The 23,697-nt window shown below is 47.1% G+C and overlaps 1 protein-coding gene across 1 annotated transcript; it reads right to left on the bottom strand.

Annotated features, from left to right (window-relative positions):
* Positions 1-846: 846 nt before the first annotated feature.
* LOC147689111 (uncharacterized) lies at positions 847-23,663 on the bottom strand. The gene is made up of 4 exons (XM_086939869.1): positions 23,195-23,663; positions 3,971-4,072; positions 3,092-3,220; positions 847-1,301 (listed from the first exon to the last, which is right to left on the bottom strand). Exons 1-4 carry the CDS (start codon positions 23,661-23,663, stop codon positions 901-903), a joined length of 1,101 nt encoding a protein of 366 aa, XP_086795995.1. The 3' UTR covers positions 847-900.
* Between the last annotated feature and the right edge of the window lie 34 nt (positions 23,664-23,697).

The raw sequence follows: 23,697 nt of genomic DNA on the forward strand, positions 1-23,697 counted from the left end.
AACCTGACACCTTCCAGACCAACCCCATTGAGTGTTGTTGTGAATGGATTTATAGTGACCAGCAAGGCTCTCGGGTATCTGGCTACAGAGACCTTATGTTGAATATCGTTATCAATAATTCCACACAGGCCCTGTACTGTCGCATTCTTTCTTTCCACAGTTGTCGATGATATATTCTTACTCTGCTTGACAAAGAACCATTGCTAATGTGAAAGAACTTCAACCGAATTAGTAGTTATACTTTACCATTTGTTAGGCTACAATGTGGCACTGCTCTACTGTACTTCTGTCACCTGCTATATTCTCAGTTGTACCGTTGAATTGCTCAGGAGGACAAACCAGATTTCATTTTCTTTTTTTTCATAGGCATGCAACTGCCACTGTGTCACACCACTAGTACCACCGCTATGAGGAAATTTTATCCGACCAAGATTGCCAACGTTATTCGGTGTTTCCCGTGGAGCCAGCCCTGGGCCTAGCCCTACTTCCAAACACAAATTACAGGTAAGATAAGCGTTTGGTGGTTTGGGGGTATAATGGAGTATTAGTACGAGAGACGAGAGACTGAAGGTAGTACTACTAAAGTCCTAGGACTCTTGGATTCACTTCACTTAGTCTGTGAGAGGCACTTAGTGTTGAAAACATTTGGGCATTTACACTTAAAGGAAGAAAATGGAAATAAACTTTCAGGAAAACAGTCAACGTTAAACCCCCACCCACCAGGCAAGCAGTAAAAAACAGGTATGCTCAGATAAAGTTTGAAAAAGTATATTTATATCCCTAACAAAATAATCTCCCGCAAGACCCTCCCTAACCCCAACGATTGTCCTTCAAAAGTCCCCAAAAACCCAACTCCCAATTCCCACCCCCCAAAAGTCTCTAAAAAAGGGGCAAGGGACACTATGGGTGGATGCTGTTAACTTTTTGGGCCAGGGCATCATGCTCCTCGCGGAGCAAGGCGAGCTCCTGCTGAAGGCGGGACACCATCAGGGTAGTGCGGCGCAGGCGTGCCTTCACTGCCTTGCAGGTGCAAGGCCTGTGAGAGGCAGCTGTTGGCCTTGCTGCTCGGCGGTGGCGTTTGCCTTTGGCAGCCCGGCTCAGTCTCGGTGGACCACTGTGCTGGGTGGCAGCCCGTGGGGCCACGGAGGCCGATGCAGACGACGTTGTCGTAGTTGTCGACCGCACACTTTCCACGTCCTCCAGGGCCACCAGCCGCCGATATTCCGCAACAGTGGCCTCGATCCTCCGTTGCCGGGCCGCTCTAGCCAGCTCCTTCCTCCTTGTTCGTTTGGAAGGAGAACCTATATGAAGAAAGAAAGACATAGTCTGTAACCAATGCTCTTTAAGATTAACTCAATCATTCAGCAGAAATTTGTGCTGCAGTACAACTAGCAACTTGCAAGCGCATTACATAACTATTGAGGCCAGTATCTATCTAACCTCACACTTCTTCATCCTTGCTCTAACATTAGTGGGAGTTTAAGGAACAAATTCTATGAGCACTGTGGACTTCCATTGGAGTCGACTATGAAAGTACACCAGTCTTATTCTTCTTCTTATCTCTTGTTTAGGAAAATTGGTAAGTTATTTTCTGCAAGCCGGCATAATGCCAGCGCGGTAAACTTGCACCCGAGAAAAAGAGACGCACGCCATGAGGAGTGACCTAGACTTGCGTTGCCGTTGCGTTACTGTACCCGTCCAGTACATGCAGGTGGTGAATCTCTTACTTTTCTATTACGGGTGGCACTGAGAATACTCTATTACAACTCAAGGGCTACTGCTTAATTAATTTAACTTTCACCCTACAGTGGAAATGAGTACTAGAAATGGAAAATTGAAGAAGATAAATAATCTGATTATCTATCACTTCACATGGGATGTTTTTGCTTATATATGGGATGACTTTAGGTGCTTTGCTTTTTATTGAGTGACCAGTGATACATCCACACATGAATGACTGAGTACTACTAAACTTATTAAGAGAGGTAGGGAGTGGCCACCATAATAACCGGATCTATGCAGTGCTTGCAATACAAACTACTGCTACTATTTATGGTAGTATTTGGACAAAATTAAAAGTTCTTTTCCTTGCCTTTCCTACACTGGAACGGACGTGCGGGTGCAGTGTTACATGCTCTTCAAAGTTACACTTAGTTCATCCACTGACCATCTACTCTCTCTAGATCATGGGTACTCACAAACTTTCTCTCAGGGGCTACATTTACAGTGTAGTTTGGGGCCGAGGGCCGCACTGGTGGGGGCGGAGTCAGAGGGGGCGGGGCTAAAGCAAAACGATAACTTGTGACCATGAGGTTGCACACAGGTCCCTGCAGCAGATGCCCTCATCCACTGAGCCACCAGACCCAGCATTTACATACATCTCTCTCCCTCCTGCTCTCCCTCCTGCCCTCCCTCCATCTCTCTCCCTCCTGCCCTCCCTCTCCCTCCCCCTCTGTCATCTCACTGTGTGTGTGTCTATCTGTGTCAGCCTTCAGCCCGGGTTGAGACCGCTTCCTCAACGCGCACACACAGACAACAACACCAAAGTACTTAACAGGTCTTTAAAAGACCATTAACATATTATTGAGGCTTTGTTTGTTTTAGCGCCCCTGCTTCTCCACCCTGACAATCACTGCTTGCCCGGCCCCACAGAGCAGAGGCTTTGTTCTATTTCACCTCTTTGTGGCCTTGCATCTCCACTCTGCTCTGTGGGGGCCGGGGGAGCAGTGATTGTCAGAGTGGAGATGCAGGGGCGCTAACAGGTGAAATACAAAAAAGCCTCTGCTCTGTGGGGGCCGGGGGAGCAGTGATTGTCTGCAAGGTCTGCGCACCGCCAACGAAGGCTTGCCGGGCCACCACCGGCCCGCGGGCCGTACTAGGAGTACCCCTGCTCTAGATACACATATGCTATCTAAGAGTCAGATAGTAGCATGATCCAGGTATATGGACACATACAGTTTCTGTGTCACCCACCCAGGCTGTTGTCCTTCCACCCATCATTGCTTCATCATTCACCCAGCCATGCATCTCATATTCTTGCCTTCCCAGCTAGTCTTCAATCTCAATAAGTAAGGAATATATAAGAGCTTACCTCTGGCCGCCACCACCACCGTCTCAACTCTCACAGCTGCCGCCGCCGCCTCCTCCCCTGAAGAATCGCCCTCCGCCTCCGTGTCGAGCACCACCACCTCCACACTGGCCCCGCCACCAGATGTTCCACCTACAAAGTACATTTAGGAATGTTAGAATGAAGCACTCACTAGTCACTAGTATTTGGTCTAGGAATGAAGACATGTGAAAACAATGTAATTTGTGACTGTCTACGTTAAACTTAAAAAAAATGTCCCTTTTTCCAGGGAAGGTTGTCTTGCTGCACTTTTAGGCACAACTGATGAAGGCTGTTTTTTTAACACGCACCATTTTTCTCCACACAGACAGAAGATGGACTTCTAACAACAAGATCAAGTTGAAACCAGGTGAGAGCTCGGCTCGACCACAAGAAATGTCTTCAATTAATCGTCAGCACTAACCACTTTTCCATTATCAGTTAAACGTTTAGTTTTATTATGACTTCATTTAATAAATGTGTTTACTTTTAATAAAGCTTTTAAACTTAAATACAATCTGTGTTTTTTGGTCCAGACTAGAGTGACTGAGCGAAAGGTTTTGCAATTTTTGCAAGCATGAGTCCAGATAGAACAGTTCAAAAGACATTATGGACAATCCCAGAGGACTGCACTAAGTTGATAGAGCTATTGCTGACTAGAATCATGGGAGTTTCGCCAACCGTGCAATCTTAGTTAGCTACACAGACAGACTAATAAGAATAATCTAGTAATACCACAGGGAGTCATAGTAGAGGCAGGATAAGAATTTAGATACAGTCTACAAGAAGAGCAAAGACAATTTTGAAAAAAGTCAAATGAGGAACGCTAGGAAAAATGGGTACTAGTCTAAAATGAAAACTTACTGGGGCCAGCAGAGGAGCCCTCGCCTGCCCGATCCTGGCCCTGTTGATGAACAGCATCCGCCGCCTGCTGCTCCTGTGTCCTCCTCTCGCCCCTGGGGGGAGCTGACGTACAACATGAAAGAAAGAACAGAAAACATGGATGATTGTTGCTTGTCAATGTCAACCAAATCAAACATTTCAAAAGAACAATAACAAAATATTTCTGCGAAATTATATTGATTATGGTTACTTTTCATTTATTTGCGGACCTGTGACTTCGAAAGTCACGTAACTCACTAAACAAAGTACTGAAACGTTCACCTAGGACTGGCAGGCAGCAGTCCGCAGGCAAGACGCAAAGTGACAGACAAACTCCATTGTGATTTCAGTCAGATCAGTGACAACACTAACAGTTGCCTGCTACATTACCAGTCATTTAAATAGTCAAACTATCAATCCACTGCCACTATTTTTCTTATTGTCAGGGTTACAAAGGAAGGGGCAGATTTAAGCCCTTGTGGCTCTTTTGCGCCGTTCTTGCGTGACTTTTGTGACGCAGCAGCTAAACAAAAAAGGGCGCCATGGTGCGGCGTATAATATTATAACAACGTGACGCATTTGGGAGATGCATCCCGTTATAAAGCCCTGCGCCATCAGGGGGCGTTCCGGCGCAAGGGAGGGCATTCCTGCGCTGGAACACATCCTAATAGTGGCTGAGGGAAATCTACAAAATATCAATCAGTCACCTTTAGGACAATGATGCGTCACACAAACCCTGCACCTGCTTGAAGCAGACGTACGGCTTGACCCAGCATTGGGGAGATAGGGTACCCCAGAGCATTGATGGAGCTGCGCCATTGTTGCGACGCAACTCCAGCAGTAAAGCTTCGGTGACGTTTTGGGCCCATGGTGCGCCGCATTGCAAATACGGCGCACCATGTTTGGTGGTGGTAGCGGGCCGCACAATTAATGGCGCATCCCTGCTACTTTGCAGGGATGCGACGGTAATTGCAATTCTGCCCCTTAGGGGCATACTTACTTACGCGTTCTGGCGCATCTCCAGAGATGCGCCAGATCAAATGCGTCACGCAAAACTACCCTTGCGACACGGCAGATGTGCCTCATTTACAATGCGGCGCGCCCTGGCGCAAGGGTAGGCACTTGCGTGAGGCATCTCGTCACGTAAGAGCGGCGCATCGCTGGAGTCACGTCGCCAACGCAATGCAACTCCAGTAATGCTCAGGGCCACCCAATACTTAACATGCTGTGTCAGTCCTTTCGCCTGCTTCGAGCAGACATAAGGAATTGAATTGACGTAGCAGCGTCGCAGAAGTGCCTGCGTTAAATCTTGTACATTTCACGCAGGCAATTTTGCGAGGCGCACAGCCGCTGGACCGCGGCGCCCACCCTGCGTACTAGGAACGCACCCATTGTGGTGCAGGCCCATGGCTTTATAACATGACGCATCTCCCTAGATGCGTCATGCTGTAAATGACTCGCAGGGATGCGGCACGTTTACGCCGCTGTTGCGTCACGCAAGGCAACGTAAACGTGGCGCAAGGGGCTTGTAAATGTAATCTGCCCCCTAGTGTCTAGCATTACGCAGTTCTGTAAAGTACACTCATACATAATAGTTACTCAGGCCAATGAGACCACGAAATAGAAAACAAATAAGCATAGTAGCAACGCCACTGAGAAGGAGAGCAGTGCACCTGAAATGCACAGAAGATTTTGAAATATAATTTAACTACAATGTAATCGTCATCAGCGGCATTATTGGCTTGCTCCATGTAAAAAACAAATATTTGCAATACAACAACACAGAGCAGGAGAAAACATCATAGTAGTGAGTGATTAAATGGCTACTACTACTCACCAAGCCCGGGGATCTCCAAGCCGAGCTGGTCCAGCAGGTCGCGCTCGCGGTCCAGGAGGTCCGTCCAGCGATGGGTGACCTGGCTGTAGGTGCGCTGGACCCCGTAGAGGTGGGATATGGCCCAGCACACCTTCTCCCACCGCTTCCGGCGCTCCCGCATGTTGTACCCGCCGGCCGCGATCCTGCCGCCTCCCGCGATGGTCCTGGGCAGGCGGCGCTGGACGAAGTAGACCAGCGCGCCCACTTCCTCCGGGCTGAAGATCTCCCGTCGCGTCACCTGCTCCCCCCTCAATCTCCCGCATGCTGTCCTGCCACTGGGTCCAGCACCACTCCCCGCCGCCGCTGCGGCCCTCAAGTGCCTGGGCAGCTTCACGGCGCCTGGCTTGACCATGGTCTGGGCAGGTAAGGTAGGAAGAAGTAGAAAATTAAGAAAGAATAGGATAGGGAAGAAGAAAAGAAAAGAGTTTAAAAAAGTAGTTTAAAAGTAAAGAAAAATAGCAGAAAAGACAAAAATATACAGCTAGGAAAAGAGAGGGATAGATAAGAAGCAAAATCGTAAAAAAAAAACTGAAAACAAGCAAAGGATGGCAAAGATACCAAGAGGATTAAACACCATGCCCAGACACAGGAAATGAATGAAAAACAAGATGGCCGGCGCCCGTTCACGAGCGCGAAAGAAAGTTCGCGCGAGATTTTCCTCGCGATCTCGTGCGAACCTGTAGATTTCCCGCGCGATCTCGTGCGAACCTCTACTCGCAATGCGCTTAGTGCGCGAGATTATACATAGCGGGCGGAAACGGAAATACGTCACGGAAACAAAATGGCCGCGCCCGTACTCGACCTTGGGGTAAATTCGCGTGTTGCGCTGCAAGCGGCTCGCGAATACTGCAAAAAAACTCGCGAAACAACAAGCCGCAAAAAAATAAAATGCTCATTCGCACGAATTGGCGGCTTCCGCGGTCGGTTTCGCACGACGCCGCGCCCCGCGAATAGCGCGAAAAAAACCGAAAAACGATTTCAGCAAAAGCAATGAGCAGGTGCAAAAGGTCAACCTCATGATTTGTAACGATTCTTTGTAGTGCTTCCTGAGGGGGCCCTCCAGAATTCGGTTGCCTGCTTGCAACTATTTTGTGTGACCCTGCTCTGACCTTAACTGTATGCCACAAAGGTCCTGATTTACAGCTAAAGGAGCAGACAAGCAGGTGCCAGGCTGGAACTTTAAATTCTTTCAGTGACACATTAATTAGCCCCTAATTCATTATTGTCAGTTGGGGCAGGGCAGGTGTTGTAACTAATTTTGCAACAATGAAAGCACTTAGCAAGTGCAAAAGATCACTAATCAGGGCGCACTAAGGAAGCAGGTGCCAGCTAAAAAAATATTCTGTGACACATTAATCAGCCCCAAATTAATTCAGGTCACTTGAGGCAGGGAAGGTGTGCTTTGCTTTGCCGAAAATAAGGTACACTGGACAACCAGAGGGTGTGGTGATGAAACAGAGGGTGGCATGGGTGGGCCAGAGGGTGGCATGAGTAGTCAGAGAGTGGCAGTGGTGACAGAGAGTGGCAGTGATGAAGAAGAGTGTCCCAAACAGGCTGGACATGTAGAAACAACAAGTTCGCAAAACTTGCGACCCGACAGGTAAGTTCGCAAATTGCGAAATTGTAAAAACCCTCGCGAACTGGCAGAAACACGGGCGAACACAAAAAAAAAAAATCCGCAAATTCGCGGGAATTCGCGGATTTTGCGGATTGCGAATCCGCAAATCCGCAAAATTCTCGAACGCGAGATCCGCAAAATTCGCCCATGCTTACCAGCCTCACCCTTGCCGCCGTTCCACGCATCCGCAGAGCCACCGCCGGAGGAAGATCCTTCTCCTACCTGGCAGCCAAGACCTGGAACTCCCTCCCCATCCACCTTCGGCTGACCCAGGACCACCTTTCCTTCAGGAAGCATCTCAAGACCTGGCTGTTCATGCAGTAACGTATCCCCCCCCCCCCTCAGCGCCTTGAGACCCTTCCGGGTGTGTCACGCGCTATACAAATGTCATGATTGATTGATTGATTGATTGATAGGTACCGATGACAAAGATTGGTAAGTCAATGGTATAGGTCCTAAACGAAAATTATAAATCATTGATTAGAGTAAGTGCACAGGTTACCTGATTAAAATCTCATCATATGTTGTTTATGGGCCTAGGTGAGTGTGGTAATCTGAGTCGGGTGACCTGCGTGCTCTATCAGCTATCCCTCTTTGTCCCCAATATTTCACACAGACACTGCCCCTAATTTGAGTAGGTGGAGTCCCCCCTCTGAAAGACAACCGACCTGGTAGTGACCATGGATCATGCAATTCCGACATGGGTTTCCAGACTTACCAACTCAAAAAGATGTCACCGTGTGAAGAGGGGGCTGGGTCTTTGAGGGGTTGGGCCGCGTGCCAAGAAATACAGAAGAAGCATTTTTGTCCCTCGCCCCCACCAAACACCCTTCTGCAAAAATAAATGCTTGCTGAGGCTAGTACTGATATCATAGGGTGTTTTCACACACCTTAATGGACTTGACTGTTCAAAGCCTCGAAGGTGAGATGGAAATCCACTCTTTGGAGAGGTTTCCAGCTTGTTTTTTCTGCCACCGTGTGATGCCAGCTCCTTGCCTGGTGACTGTGTGAACGGAGCCTATGTCGTGTGACACACAGTGGCACCTTCTGAGTTGGCAGGGCTGGGCAGGAACTCCTGTTAACAGAAATGAGCCCACTAGTGGAGTGGTGTGGCTCACTGGTTAGAGGCGGCAGACCCGGAAGCAGAGGACGGCTTGGGACCAGGGTTCAATTCCCGATGCGGCAGGGTCGTGGACCAGGGTCAGCAGACTCGATAATTCTCACCCCGTTGCCTACTCTAACCAGGGATCACACTCGGCAACTCTGGGCATTAGCATGCCTCATCTCCACAACGGCCCCCCACATTCGCCGGGGATGCCTGGTTTCACCTTGGAGATACCCAGTAGGGACAATCTCACAGGGAAAGCCAGGACGGGTTCCCCAGCGGTCTATGGCGCAGAGATACTCATTCGGGAGTTGATTCTAGCGCATTAGAAACGGGCAAACTTAAATTTAATTTAATTTAGTAAGAAGGGCCTTATTTTAGTTGAAACTCCGCTAACCACCCACATTGGAATTAAGAAGCTACTTGTAATGCGGGTTCAGCGTTAGTTGTTAAATGTGTGAATCCATTTCTCTGGCATTCGCTCGTGTTTGATACCTAGCAGCAGTGCAGTTTCTTCAGTCCCTAAGATTGCTCACACTCCTCCTTGAGACACAAACACCTCGCCAGCAGTGCTGCAACGCAACCTTCAAGTAGCGGTGACCACCAATAAATGAAACGAATGCATTGAAACGGAGAAAATGCGCTTTTGAAAGGCTGCCAAAGGATGTATTGTTTTTTGTTATCCGCAGAAGCACGCATAGGGCGCTTCCCTCTTGACAATGCAGAGCGCCGGATTTGTCTCCTCTGATGAGAAACTGGGTTTATAGTGGCGAGCTGAAGAGATTCCTTTGTAACGCTGCTAGTAAACACATTTCGTTCTGCTCAATCAGAGCTCTTTTTAGCTATCCTTTCTTCCCGCCATGAAAGGCATTCTGAAATTGGAAGCTGCAACGTGGCACTTGGGCGATGCTGACAGGCCTCGGCTCTCTCTGCTCTGAAGGCTGAAAAGATCCTGTCAGCCTCTTCATAACACCCAGTGTGATTTAATTTCCAGTTTATGGAACAGTCTTGCTTTCTAAAGTGCATTGCTCAAAGGCTCATTAAATGTGTTTTGTTGTGTGCTGGTATGGTGTTCTTCTGCTACAAACGTCTTGCAAACATTTTTTGTAATTTGTAGATATGGCTGTGTCAGCTGTGAGCCAATTAACTAAGACAGTATTGCTCCTAGGCCTCTTAGAGATGTAAAAGTGGGACTCGAGTTGCAAATAAAATATTTTTGGGCTTGCTTTTTTCGCAGGTTTTCCCGTAGTTGTGTGAGGCTCTCATGCAGTCCCCTTGAATACCAAATGAAAGGACACCACACAGGTAGTTATGAAAATAAACAAGGTATTTATTAACTAACAAACACCTCTGAACTCTTTATGAGATCAGAGGGCTAAGCACATGACAAGACTCTTAAGAAAAATACGTTTAAGTTGCACAAATTACAATGGTGCCCTAGGGGCACGACAAACCATATACTAAGTAAGTGGAATGTGAAAGTCGATAAAAGGAATGGAGCTGTCCAGAGGCTGTAGGATCGCTGGGACCACGCTACACTAACTCTAGGTAGGTAATAGGAGGCCCACGGAATGCGTGTGCAGAGTGTGAACTCACATGCGAGATGCGTAACAGTGTCTATGGACAGTACAGTTCAAGTAAAAGGTGAGTACGGACAATCCTGACTATGTACAACTAAAACGACTGTGGAACTGGACACTAGGAGAGTCAATCTACCCTTGAGCACCGAAATGCTCGTGTTACCTCACCCACAGGCTGCGGGTGCATAGGTGTGAAGTCGTGTCGGGTTACGGCGTAGAAGTCTAAGGAGCCTGGAAGAAAAGATGCATCAGGCGATCAGGAGAAAGATGTCTGGTGTGATCCAAGGGTGGATCAGTGAAGAGGAGAACCTGAAAGCAGAGGGGACAATGTTCAAAGTCACTAGCCAGTGACTGGAGTGGAACCAGGAGTGGAACCAGATGTCGTTGTCGCGATCAGGTGAGAGTGGACGCTTGTCTCTGCAGCCACGTGGACCAGGTGGTGTCTTCGACGACCAGGATGGAGGCACGAGCTGTCCCACGCAGGCTCTCACTGTCGGCGGTGTCGGATCCGGGTTTGGAGTCAATAGGCCTTAGCAAAGGCAACCCACGCGGTGAGTGGAAACGGCATCTGGAGTAGACCAGGAGGGTCCGGGGTGCTCCTCTTTTGGAAGGGAGCAAGAGCCAGTCTGGAGCAACCAGACCAGCAGTGAAGATTTTAAAGTTAGTCATCTAGGAGGCCACTAGCCAGCCGGCAAGTGACCAGACAATGCGTCGAGCAGCAAACAGGCAGAAGGGCCCCACGCAGATCTTGTGGATGCTGGAGGGCTGGTCTTCGGTGCAGGAGCTGCTCGGGGTCAGGGCTTCTCAGTCCCCAAAGCACTTGGACGAGGTTACCTCAGAAGTCGTGTTGGAGCGAAGTGCTGCTTCTTTCAAGATGGCCGGTCCCACGTGTCTCGTCACACCCACGGATCTCAGCTGTGCTGCAGATGTAGGTATAGGTCGGAGACGTCTGGGAATCTGGGTCTCGTTGGGCTCTGAAGTCTGGATCCTCGAGGGAAGATGACAAAGGGAAGCCGCTGGACGCTGATGGTGCCTGCATGTGCAGGGTGGACACTCCTTGCCCACAAGGGAGATTTCTTCAGTCTTCTGTGGAGCAGAACGTCGAAGTCCAGGGTTTCTTCTTGTAAAGTTGTTCAGGATAATCTAATCTGGAATGGGACCAGCTCCTACCTTTATCCTGCTAAAGGGGGCTGTACTACGACTAGGTCCCTCCTCTGGGTGGGACCAGGAAGGGGGGTGGTTACACCCCCTATCCTTTGTCCGGTCTTGCACCAGAGCTGTGGCTGGAGATCCCCAGGAACTGGTTTAGACCGGTGTATGCACAGGGACACCTTGTGTGCCCCAGGCATGTCTCATTCCTTTCAGCCCTGTCCTACCTAATACACAAAATCCTGTCTGGGGTGGTGCTAGCACCTCCCAAGGCAGGTAACCCTTTGTCCGAGCCCCCCTCGCTGGAAGGACTCCCAGCAGCAGGAGGTCAGACTTGTGTCTGTGGTGGCAGCATCCATTTTGTGATGCTGAGGCTCGAGTTAACTTTAACAGGGGTTCACAGTTACATACATGTTGTGTCCCTCTAGAAGGGTGGAATACTACCCCCGTCGCCAGAATTGGCGAGGGGGTAGTATTCCAATTCGTATGACACCTTACTCGACATGTTTTGATAATGCTATACCAAACTTAGCAATAACCGCAAGGATTATAATACACTTAAGAGTATATGGTATAGTGTTATCATGGAAACATCTAAAGGACTTGGTTCCGAAAGCTGCAGACAGGCTCAGCTCATGCTAGAGCACATCTCACATAATTCCAAGCACTCTACCTTCAGGATTGATAAGGCCTGCCATAGGAGTAACTGATAGGAGGATATGTGTCCATTTTAGGGTTAGATATAGGGATACTATATCTAAAGCAAAGGGTGATTACACCACCTTGCCCCAGCTGATTGATCAGCCAGTTGTGTCAGATTTGGATGGCCAGCCAGGGGTGGCATAATACATGCTGCAGCCCCTGGTAGGCCCTGGGTGCACCTATGCCCTGGGTACCTAAGGTACACTGTACAGGGGCTGACAAGGTGACTCAGTATCCAATTAGATATATACCTAGAGTACATGGAATCCATTTTACAGCGAGAGCAGTGGGCCTGGGGTCCTGAATAGCAGGGCCCCATGTCAACTAAGTCGAAAAACCAGCTAAACACCAGGCAAAAAGTTGGGGGCAACCATAGTCAGATATCCACCTTCCTACATAACCCCCCGCCCCCCAAACGAAAGGAGATAAGGCTATCCTTGACCAGGTAAGCCTATATTGTCTGAGTGGCCATATGAGGTGGTATATGCACTGGCATGGTTACCCCCTATCTCATGGTCCACTAAGAAATCCTTCACCCTAAGGGTATCTGAGGGTCTCCACCATAGGGAATCTCTACCTGTGGTGTGTTTTGGCAAAGTAAAAGGCTGGTGTTGGGATGGAGTACTGAAGTGAGACTCCACTAATGTTGGGCTCAACTTCCTCCAATCACTACCCACCATACATGCCTTTCTTTCCAGGACTGAGTTGCAGTGTGCTCTCAGGGTCAACCTCTGGCTACGTAAAGCTGGAGGCTGGGTCCCTCTGTTTGGTTTACTGGAGGGACAGGTCAGGTTTGGGGCCCTTAGGTCCCAGGTTTGGCTGTGCCCAACAGTGTCCATCTGTGGGAGGTCCCTAATTAAGTTTAAGGGGGATCCCTCAGGAGTCTGTTTTATTTTCACTTGGCTAGGTCTGCTAGCTTCAGTGCCCTTAATCTGCTGATTGGGGAGTTCTTTTGGACAGGGGGCCCTTTGGGTTCCACCACTGGCCTCCCTGACCTCTACAGCCCTGGGCTGACTGAGGCAGGGTAGGGAGGGGCAGGTTACCTGCTCCAGACTGGGTCCCACCTTGGAAGGGTCCACTGACATCAGAGGCTCTGCCAGGCTAGGCCTGACTACCTCTGGGGCAGTTTCTTCACAAGGGGTAAGATCAGTTCCCTGAGGAGGCTGATCCTTTCCTAAAGTCTGGTGGGAGGGAGATTTCTCTTCCTCCGCAATGCTCTCTGTCTGAGTGGAGTGATCCATAGTTTCAGGCTTCACAACACTATCATCTGTCTGAGTTTGAGCTGTGGCCATCACAACTCCAAAAACCTTTTCAGGAAGGGACTCAGTTTGGGTATGGGCTGTTACCATCACAGCCTTGACAACCGGTTCAGGGAAGGAATCTGTCTGAGATTGGGCTGTGACTGGCACAGCCCTCCTGACCTGTTCAGGGAGGACATCTTGGACTGGGGCTGTGGCCATCACTGCCCCACTAACCTTACCATGGAGGTTTACCATTTTAAAATGGATTTCTAGCTCTACCTCAGCCCAGGCTGAGATCTCTAAATCATTCCCCAGTAGGCAATCTACAGGCAAGTTTGATGACACTGCCACTCTCTTGGGACCAGTGACACCTCCCCAGCTGAGATTGACCACTGCCATGGGATGATCTCTCTGCACTCCATCAATGTTGGTCACCTGGTATGCGGCTCCAGGTATAAGTTGCCTTGAGGGGACTAGGCTCTCAGTCACCATGGTGATGCTAGCCCCTGTGTCTCTATAGGCCTCAACTTTTAGACCATTGATAAGGAGTTCCTGTCTGTACTTGTCCAAAGTGTTGGGACAAGCTGTGAAGTTGGCAAACCCCATGCCAGTCTCACAGACACGAGTATCTAAGTCAGGGGACCTGGTTAGGCCAGAGTCCACTGGAACTCCCAAAGTAAATCCACCCAAATTCTTGGGGGCACTCCCACCACCTGGGGGATTAGATGGCCGGTCCCACGTGTCTCGTCGCACCTGCGGATCTCAGCTGTGCTGCAGATGTAGGTAGAGGTCGGAGAGGTCTGGGAATCCGGGTCTCGTCGGGCTCTGAAGTCTGGATCCTCGAGGGAAGACGACAAAGGGAAGCCGCTGGACGCTGATGGTGCCTGCTTGTGCAGGCTGGACACTCCTTGCCCACAAGGGAGATTTCTTCAGTCTTCTGTGGAGCAGAACGTCGAAGTCCAGAGTTTCTTCTTGTAAAGTTGTTCAGGATAATCTAATCTGTAATGGGACCAGCTCCTACCTTTATCCTGCTAAAGGAGGTTGTACTACAACTAGGTCCCTCCTCTGGGTGGAACCAGGAAGGGGGGTGGTTACACCCCCTATCCTTTGTCCGGTCTTGCGCCAGAGCTGGGGCTGGAGAGCCACAGGAACTGGTTTAGACCGGTGTATGCACAGGGACACCTTGTGTGCCCCAGGCATGTCTCATTCCTTTCAGCCATGTCCTACCTAATACACAAAATCCTGTCTGGGGTGGTGCTAGCACCTCCCAAGGCAGGAAACCCTTTGTCCAAGCCCCCCTCGCTGGAAGGACTCCCAGCAGCAGGAGGTCAGACTTGTGTCTGTGGTGGCAGCATCCATTTTGTGATGCTGAGGCTCGAGTTAACTTTAACCGGGGTTCACAGTTACATACATGTCGTGTCCCTCTAGAAGGGTGGAATGCTACCCCAGTCGTCAGAATTGGCGAGGGGGTAGTATTCCAATTTGTATGACACCTTACTCGACATGTTTTGATAATGCTATACCAAACTTAGCAATAACCCCGAGGATTATAATGCACTTAAGAGTATATGGTATAGCGTTATCATGGAAACAGCTAAAGGACTTGGTTCCGAAAGCTGCAGACAGGCTCAGTTCATGCTAGAGCACCATCTCACATAATTCCACGCACTCTGCCTTCAGGATTGATAAGGCCTGCCATAGGAGTGACTGATAGGAGGATATGCGTCCATTTTAGGGTTAGATATAGGGATACTATATCTAAAGCAAAGGGTGATTACACCACCTTGCCCCAGCTGATTGATCAGCCAGTTGTGTCAGATTTGGATGGCCAGCCAGGGGTGGCATAATACATGCTGCAGCCCCTGGTAGGCCCTGGGTGCACGTATGCCCTGGGTACCTAAGGTACACTGTACAGGGGCTGATAAGGTGACTCAGTATCCAATTAGAAATGTACCTAGAGTACATGGAATCCATTTTACAGAGAGAGCAGTGGGCCTGGGGTCCTGAATAGCAGGGCCCCAGGCCAACTAAGTCGAAAAACCAGCTAAACACCAGGCAAAAAGTTGGGGGCAACCATAGTCAGATATCCACCTTCCTACATTCAGTACACATGGAATTGAGACATTTGAGAACTCTGGATTGATATGAAATGGACAGGGGTTTACCAATCCTTAGCAAGCAAAACATGTGCATGGATAATATTAAACCTAGCAGTCAAGGACCTCCATGTATTCTCTGGCACATTACACCAACCTTAATTTTTATCCAACATTGTGAGCTGTATCTGGAACTTGTAATTTTGCAATAGCATTCTAACTATAAAATCAATTAGTTTTACTAGCCCTGGGAGTATGGACTGACTTTATTTGATATGAGTGGGAATCAGCCTGTTATGGTTTCTCTGACAATGGCTCTAAGTATACTGTGGTTGTAGTTTAATTGTACCCTTCAAGGCTTGGATGCACAAGGCCTACAGGTTAGTGTTGTTGTTGTATGGTGTTTTAGATTCCAAATGAATTTTCCTGATTCATGCCCTTATATAGGTAAAATTTGTGTTGCCCTTATATAGACATAGAAATCAAGCCCTTATATAGGCATAGCCCATTCTACCCAAATACAGGCATGGCTAATTCCATCCGTTCATCAACGTCACAACGATTTCTTGGAAAACCAGACTCTTAAGCAGAAGGGACTTCCCCTAGCCTGGATATTGATTTCTCCAAGAAACTCATGTATTATGCATTAACAACTATTCCTTAGGGGTTCATTCATGACGTTCATATGCCCGACTTTACGTCAAAGCTGGCATTCCTAAACACCTTCAAGGTATAAATATACCTTCACTTATTATAGAAAAGCACGGTGTGGTTCGGTACAGTTTGACGACCTACTTGCGCAACGCAGTGCGCTACAGCAAGAGCGGAAGGAAGCCGACTCTCCAGCTGACGCACTGACCAGAAAGCTGCCCTCCTCTGCTGAGATTCCAGCTCCAAAGTTTCTGACTCCCCTTGTGGAGTGTTGGGAAATCAAGTCCCAAGACAGACATACCAGACCTCCTTCATTCTAAGGTATGGAGCTGATTAGAACCTAGAGAAACCTTTGGAAATTCTTGGCAGAACTAAAACTTATGCTAAACTGCACTTACTTCTTCCCTCATACTAGACTTAGATTAGGTACATTGGGGTAGGCGTATTTTAGAAGCACCAGTTGAGTATTTTAGCCTATGTTATTTATATATGTATTTTTATATGGCTTAGAAACCATACAATGCTATTACAGTATTATTTTATAATACTAATCTCGCTGTACTCATTATACTTTGCATTCTGTCTAACGAATGAAGCAGTTTACCTCTCTTGCATAAGAAAGAAGACTGTTTAATAAACCTTTTATTGAAAACGCCAGTCTCACTATTTCTCTGCAACTCTGTAGAAACGAAGCATGCACGATTGACTGAGTAAAATAGTTATCTATTGTTTCCATGACTCTGAAGATATTTTGTTCCAGTCCCAGGGAAGCAAAGTTGTCATGTTTATGCGGTTGTCAGAAACTAATCCCTTCTTGTGTATTCAAGATAGTTTCTAGTGACCTCTGAGCTAGCTGGCACTCACTATTAAGTTTACTGAATTAAGTCCTACATCATATCTATAGGATATATTATTCCAATGAGCAGAGCCTATTGGGAATATAGGAACTACACTACATTGTTGGACATCGTAGTCAAACAAAAGCTCTGAGATATGGGTCTCTTACATTCTTTTATACCCTCCAAAATTAAGAGCACTGAATGAGGGCCGAGCTCACTTCTTCACAGACCATGAGGATGAGTGGGACTGGTTGGAGGTGTTTGGCATGTCACAACAGTGAACAACTTCAGAGGCCCTCTGGGGAACGTGTGGGTTGCCGGATGCCGCGCCTCAGACACCGAACGACTTGACCCAGACGAACAGGAGGAGGGTGGTGGTAGCGGATGATGGAACCTTGACTTTTGGACAAAAAGAAAGCGACTTTGTGGAGCAACCAGAGCAGAGAGGAGGAGATTGATGGCCCTTAGATTACATCCTCCACAATAGACACACAGTAATAGCACCCAAGGGGATCGGTCTTGCACACTGGATAATGTGGGGAATGGTGCACAAACGTGTAGAACTGCCTCAATCCTCATCGACCTTGGCCTCTGGTTGGGATATGATTTGGGTCTTGCCCTCATAATGCATTAGTGAAGCAGTGACCTGCTGTTCGTGACCAGATTCATACCACTTTATGGCACCTGGAGAGGTTGGCTAGGCAAGGCACGAGGGACCCAACCAGTTGACGGACGTGTGGGAATCTCCCTTGCCCTTGTTTGTTTGTTGCTACTGACAGGAGCCCTTAGATTTAGTCAGAGCCTAATTATTGAGTATAGAGACAGAATATCGAGTTGTAAATGTCGACTTGCACTAATATCGTGGTCAAGAATATCGACTTTAAGGTAAGAAATATCGATTTCAAAACTCCTGAAGTCATTAATATCGTTTACAAAAATATAGTTTTTAAAAATATCGATTTTCGATATATCGATTAGTTAGTTTTATATGTTTAGTATGTTTTAGTACGTATTTTAAATGCATATACTCTATTTTTTGTCTAAGTATTCCTTTTGTTTTTTAATATATGTGTTACATTTTTAGTGGTTATTAATTTTATTTTAATTAGTTCCATAGCTGATAGCGGATTGTGGGTTTATAGGGGAATAGGGTGGGAAGTAATTAGATTATAATAAATGAAATACTAATTTGTATTTATTAGTATTTATTTAGTTTAGATTGTATAGTGTTAATTGTAGGAATTCATTTACTATTAATTAATACATTAATTCATAATTGGTTGTTAATTTTCTATTGATTAATTGGTAAATATGTGAATTTGTGTCATATTTGTAGGAGTGGGTTGTGGGTTTATAGGGGAATAGGGTGGGAAGAAAATTAATTATAATTAAATTATTATTTTTCATTAAATATTATTTAGTTATGTAATATTTTATACTGTTAATTGTTGGAATTAAAGTATTATTAATTATTTATTAATTGTTTGTTAATTTGTAATAATTAATTGGTAATTATGTTAAGTGTGTCATTTTTTTAGGAGTGGGTTGTCGGTTGATAGGGGAGTAGGGTAGGAAGTAATTTAATTTTTATAAATGTTTTATTAATATTTTTTATATAATATTTATTTTATTTTAGTTTATAGTATTAATTGTGGGAATTACTTTATTAATAATTATTTAAAATTTGATTATTTGTTATTAGTTAATTAATTCATTAATTGTTTGATGATTATGTTAATTGTGTCATGTTTTTAGAAATGGGTGGTAGGGTTTATAGGGGAATAGGGTGGGAGGTAATTTATTTATAATTAATTAAATATTTGTTAATTAATGCTAATAAATTAATTACAATTTAAATATGGCAATTATGTAATTAATTTGATTGTGGGGTTTATAGTGGTAAATGGTGGGAAGTACATTTTTTAAATTAAATAATAATTTCCCTACTGTTGCACTAGCTGGAGTGGGAATATGAATTTTTACTCCTCCTCTATCCAACATATTCCCTATTGTTGTATTAGCTGGTTTCGGAATAGTAAATTTTACCCTTCCGCTATCCAACACTTTCCCTACTGTTGCTCTCGCAGGAGTGGGAATAGTAATTTATACCCCTCTGCTATCCAACACTTTCCCTACTGTTGCACTCGCTGGAGTGGGAATAGTAGTTTTTCTCCTCTTCTAACCAACATTGTCCCAACTGTTGCACTTGTTGGAGTGGGAATAGTCATTTTAACCCCTCAGCTACCCAACACTTTTTCTACTGTTGCTCTTGGAGGAGTGGGAAAATTAATTTTTTCTCCACCGCTATCCAACACTTTCTTTACTGTTGTACTCACTGAAGTGAGAATAGTAAATTATTCCCCACTGCTATTGAATACTTTCCCTACTGCTGCATTCGCAGGCATGGGAATAGTAATTTATACCCCTCCGCTATCCAGCACTTTCCCTGCTGTTGCACTCGCCGGAGTGGGAAGAGTAATTTTTTCTCCTCCGCTATACAACACATTCCCTACTGTTGCACTCACTGGAGTAGGAATCGTAAATTATTCCCCACCGCTAACCAACACTTTCCCTACTATTGCATTCACTGGAGTGGGAATAATAATTTTTACCTCTCCCATATCCAACACTTTCCCTACTGTTGCATTTGCTGGAGTGGGAATAGTAATTTTTTCCCCTTCGCCATCCAACACTTTCCCTACTGTTGCACTCACTGGAGTAGGAATCGTAAATTATTCCCCACCGCTAACCAACAATTTCACTACTATTGCATTCACTGGAGTGGGAATAATAATTTTTTACCTCTCCCGTATCCAACACTTTCCCTACTGTTGCACTTGCTGCAGTGGGAATAGTAATTTTTACCTGTCCGCTATACAACACTTTCCATACTGTCGCACTCAATGTAGAGCATATTGTAGGTTTAAAAACTATTGAATATTTAAAAAAATGTCATTTATAATATAGTTGTTAAATTAATTTTTATGTTACAGGTGTAAGTTTATGACATTTAAAATTCATTAAAATTATTATTCATTAATTGTTTCTAAGTAATATATATGTATATATATATATATATTACATTTTGGGGGCGATTCTGATTCGGGAAAAAAAGCATCCATCTGAATGGTATCCGGAGCCCTCTGCGTACGAATCGTACACATCCGTCCGAATCGCGTAGTACGATCCGTATCTCGTCAATCCGTCCGAATTGTCGCGAACCGTACGAAGTGCAAGGGTGAAACCGTACGACAAGGACCCTCACAGTGAACCGTACGATTCGTAAACATGCTGTACGACCGGATGAGTACGATCCGGACCAGGGTATGAGGACGTGATTCGTACGGTCCACGTCAGGTAAGGGTGATTCGTACGGAAAACCACACAATCACATACACACCGTACAGTGCGTAAACCTCATGATCGCAGGGTGTACGTACCGTACACCCTGCGATCATAGGGTACGGTGCGTGCACCCTGCGATCATGGGGTTCAGTGCATACACCCCTTGATCGCAGGGGTACGCACCATACCCCGGCAGACATGGGGTGTACGCACTGTACCCAGGGGCACGTTCCTTACCTGTGGGGGGGTGCATTCCTTACCTGTTTTGAAGTGAACTCTGCGTCTCCGGACGTTTTGGGCTCTTGCAAAAAAAGCGCTTTACACAAATTGTACTTGCAGGCTCGGATGTCATTTACAGCGGGTTTCTGAGGGAGAATCGTGCGGAGATTAGAGTCGTACGGTCTTTGTACAATTCGTATGGAGTGCTGCTCCTGGTACGAATCGTACTTCATCGTACGTATGGGGACGTTGCAGGGTACGATCCGTATGGGAAAAACGCTCCGTACAGCTATTCGGAGTGGTTTTTCCCAAATCGGAATCGTCCCCTTTATGTATGTAAGTTTAATTTTTTTAAATAAAATGAATTACTTATAATTGTTACAATTTACAAATAAATTAAAAAAAATTCAGTTTCCATTATTATTTATTTAATTTTACATAATTTTTTATACATATAATAAAAACAATATTTTGTTTATCGACATTTATTTTTTTGTCATAGGTGTTTTTGTTAATATTTTGTAGAATAGAAAAGAAAAACATGCGACAGTCCCGCACAACTTCCCACGCAGGGGGCATATGTAAAGTCAGGCGGCAGAGATGGCATGGACCAAAGATAAGCACGTGCACCTAGGCCCGAGTAGGCCACGAGTCAAAAGGAAGCACATGAAGCATAGCATAGGTCGTGGATAGAGAGTCAGCACAGAGTCAAGGAGTGGGTGCCACTGCAGAATCAAAAACCATGGAACAGGCCTGCACCCTACTTTGCGTTGTCCATTTCTCCGCCTCAGCTATGTGTTGGGGCGTCACTAGAACATGAACTAAGAACTCCCACACCCACCCCCACTCCCTCCCCCCTCCCCAGTGGTGGTAGCAATATCTGCACACACACAGTCACCTGGATGGACAACACTCATACTTGAAATAAATGGAGAGCTCGTACCGTAGGCGGGCAAACCGCAGATGGCAATCTTTTGGAGAGAAAGCGGACCAGGGATCCCCAGCGGAACGTGAAGTTTTAAAATCGCCTAGGAAGATATCAGCCATTCGTTTGATGCTCTACAGCTTCCACAATCTCGCATGCCACAGGGAAATTGCTGGGGCTTCCTTTTTCTTCCAGGCCGCTGCTAGGGTTAGCTTGGCCGCTCCTATACATAGCCAAAGTATCTTTTTGTCCGCCCTGGTTTGGTGTTCAAAATCCGGATCCCGAAGGCCCAGCAGAATATGGGCCATCGAATCCGCGATCGGGTAGCCCAGTATCTCCTTGATATGGGACAGGATCTCCTCTCAATAGGGACGGATGACAGGGCAGTCCCACCAGATGTGGCGGAAGTCTCCCAGCAGGCCGCAGCGCCTCCAACACCGATCCGAAGAGCCTGGAAATATCCGTCTTAACTTAGCCAGATAAAAATACCAGTCAATCAATGTTTTAAGATGGGCCTCCCGAAGCTCCACCGAATGGTTGTGTTTAGCTATGTCATGCCACAGGTGGGACCACTCTTCGTCCGAGATAGTGCGGCCGAGGAGCTCCTCCCAAAGGGCCATGTAACGCCGTCTAAAGGAAAAAACTGTAGAAAGAAGGAGGCTATAGATGAAGGAAATGACACCCCACATGGTGGAGGTCCTAGAGAGGAAGGCCTCGATGGGGGTAAGCGGTCTGGTGGCCGCATCTCTGACCGAGGGGGACAGCACCCAATTGAGTAATTGGGTATGGCCGAACTGCTCCGACTGTTGGACCTCATAATCCCGCATACAGTTGTCAAAAGTGAGCGGGGCAAAGCCATGGAACAAGTGCGTGAGAGCTAGGCAGCCCCCCTCCCTCCAGGCATCAAAAGGACCTTCCCGTGCAGCAGGTGGAAAGGCAGGATTAAAGTGTATAGGCATAAAGGGGGACGGGAATGACGTCCATCGCTCATCACCAGAGACCGAGTCCCAGACCTTCAAAGTATTGCTGGTGGGGGTACTAATGTATGCGTTCTTGGGCCTATCAGCTTTGGGCTTCCACACTAAGTCCCATATCGTTCTCCCTGCTACACTCCTATCATTATGCAACCAATGTTTCTCCGACGTAGGCTGGGTCCACTCCACCAACACCCGTAGTTGCGCCGCCTTGTAGTAAAAGTGCATGTTGGGAAGGCCCACCCCTCCTTCCTTCCTCGGACGCCGGAGAGTGGCAAATGAAAACCGAGCACGCCCCCCTGCAAGATGAAGGGGAGCATCACTGTTTTAATGCGCCGGAAGAAGTCCCCCTCAAGAACAATAGGGAGTGCTTGGAAGAGGTATAAGAGCTTAGGAATAAGGGACAAACTGAGCGCTTGGATTCTCCCCAGCCAAGATATGTACAGCAGCTTCCAACGGGCCAGGTTGCCCTGAACCCTCACCAATAGGGGGGGGGGGGGAAGTTGGCAGAGTACAGCTTCCCAATCGTGGGAGTCAAATGGATGCCCAGATACAGTATGGAGGAGAGAGTCCATGGCAGAGGCGTGAGTGGCCGGAGGCGATCCACTTCCGCCGGCGAGAGCGTGAGGTTGAGAATGTAGGTCTTTCCGTAGTTGATATTAAAACCCGCCACCTCTTCAAAGCGGGACAGGGCTTCCTGGACGTGGGGGAGAGAGTGAGCGGGATCCGAAAGGGAAAGTAGGATGTCATCAGCGAACAGGGTGATCTTGTGCTGTTCCCCAGTGAAGGGCAATCCCCAAATATCTGGGTTCTCCCGCACAGCTAGCGCCAGAGGTTCGATGCTCAAGCGAAAAGCAGGGGGAAAGAGGGCAGCCCTGCCTAGTGCCTCGCGAATGTGAAAAGAATGCCGACAGATGTCCATTAACCGCCACCCTAGACCGGGGGCTGCTGTAGTTTACTTTAAGCATCGATAAGAATTTAGCCGAGAAGCCAAACGCTGTCAAAGTCTGGTACATGAAGCTCCAATCCACCCTGTCAAAGGCCTTCTCGGCATCAAGGCCCACTAGGACTGCTGGAATCTTGAAACTGTTGGCCTTCTCGATCAGGTGGATCACTCTCCTGGTGTTGTCGTGAGTCTGGCGCCCTTTAATGAACCCAGACTGGTCCGGGTGAATGAGTGCCGGCATCAAATCCTGGAGCCTGTTCTCGATGATGGAAGAATACGATTTGGCATTTATGTTAAGTAGGGCTATTGATCTATACGATGAGCACTTAGACGGGTCCTTCCCTGGCTTGGGAATGACCGATATGATAGCCTCCGCCATAGAGCCAGAAGTCGTGCCTGTCTCCGCCATGCTATTAAAAAGTTGTACTAAAAAGTCGCCCACT

Source organism: Lissotriton vulgaris, chromosome 10 (assembly GCF_964263255.1).
Source record: "Lissotriton vulgaris chromosome 10, aLisVul1.2, whole genome shotgun sequence".
In the NCBI taxonomy this organism is placed as follows: Eukaryota; Metazoa; Chordata; class Amphibia; order Caudata; family Salamandridae; genus Lissotriton; species Lissotriton vulgaris.

Coding starts and splice junctions, on each gene's coding strand:
- LOC147689111 (XM_086939869.1), bottom strand. CDS start 23,663: ATGGCGGAGACAGGCACGACTTCTGGCTCTATGGCGGAGGCTATCATA. Junction 4,073..23,194: donor ATTCTTTTCACATTCGCGAG/GCACTAGGCAGG, acceptor GTTGTACGTCAG/CTCCCCCCAGGGGCGAGAGG. Junction 1,302..3,091: donor GGTGGTGGTGGCGGCCAGAG/GTAAGCTCTTAT, acceptor TTCTTCATATAG/GTTCTCCTTCCAAACGAACA.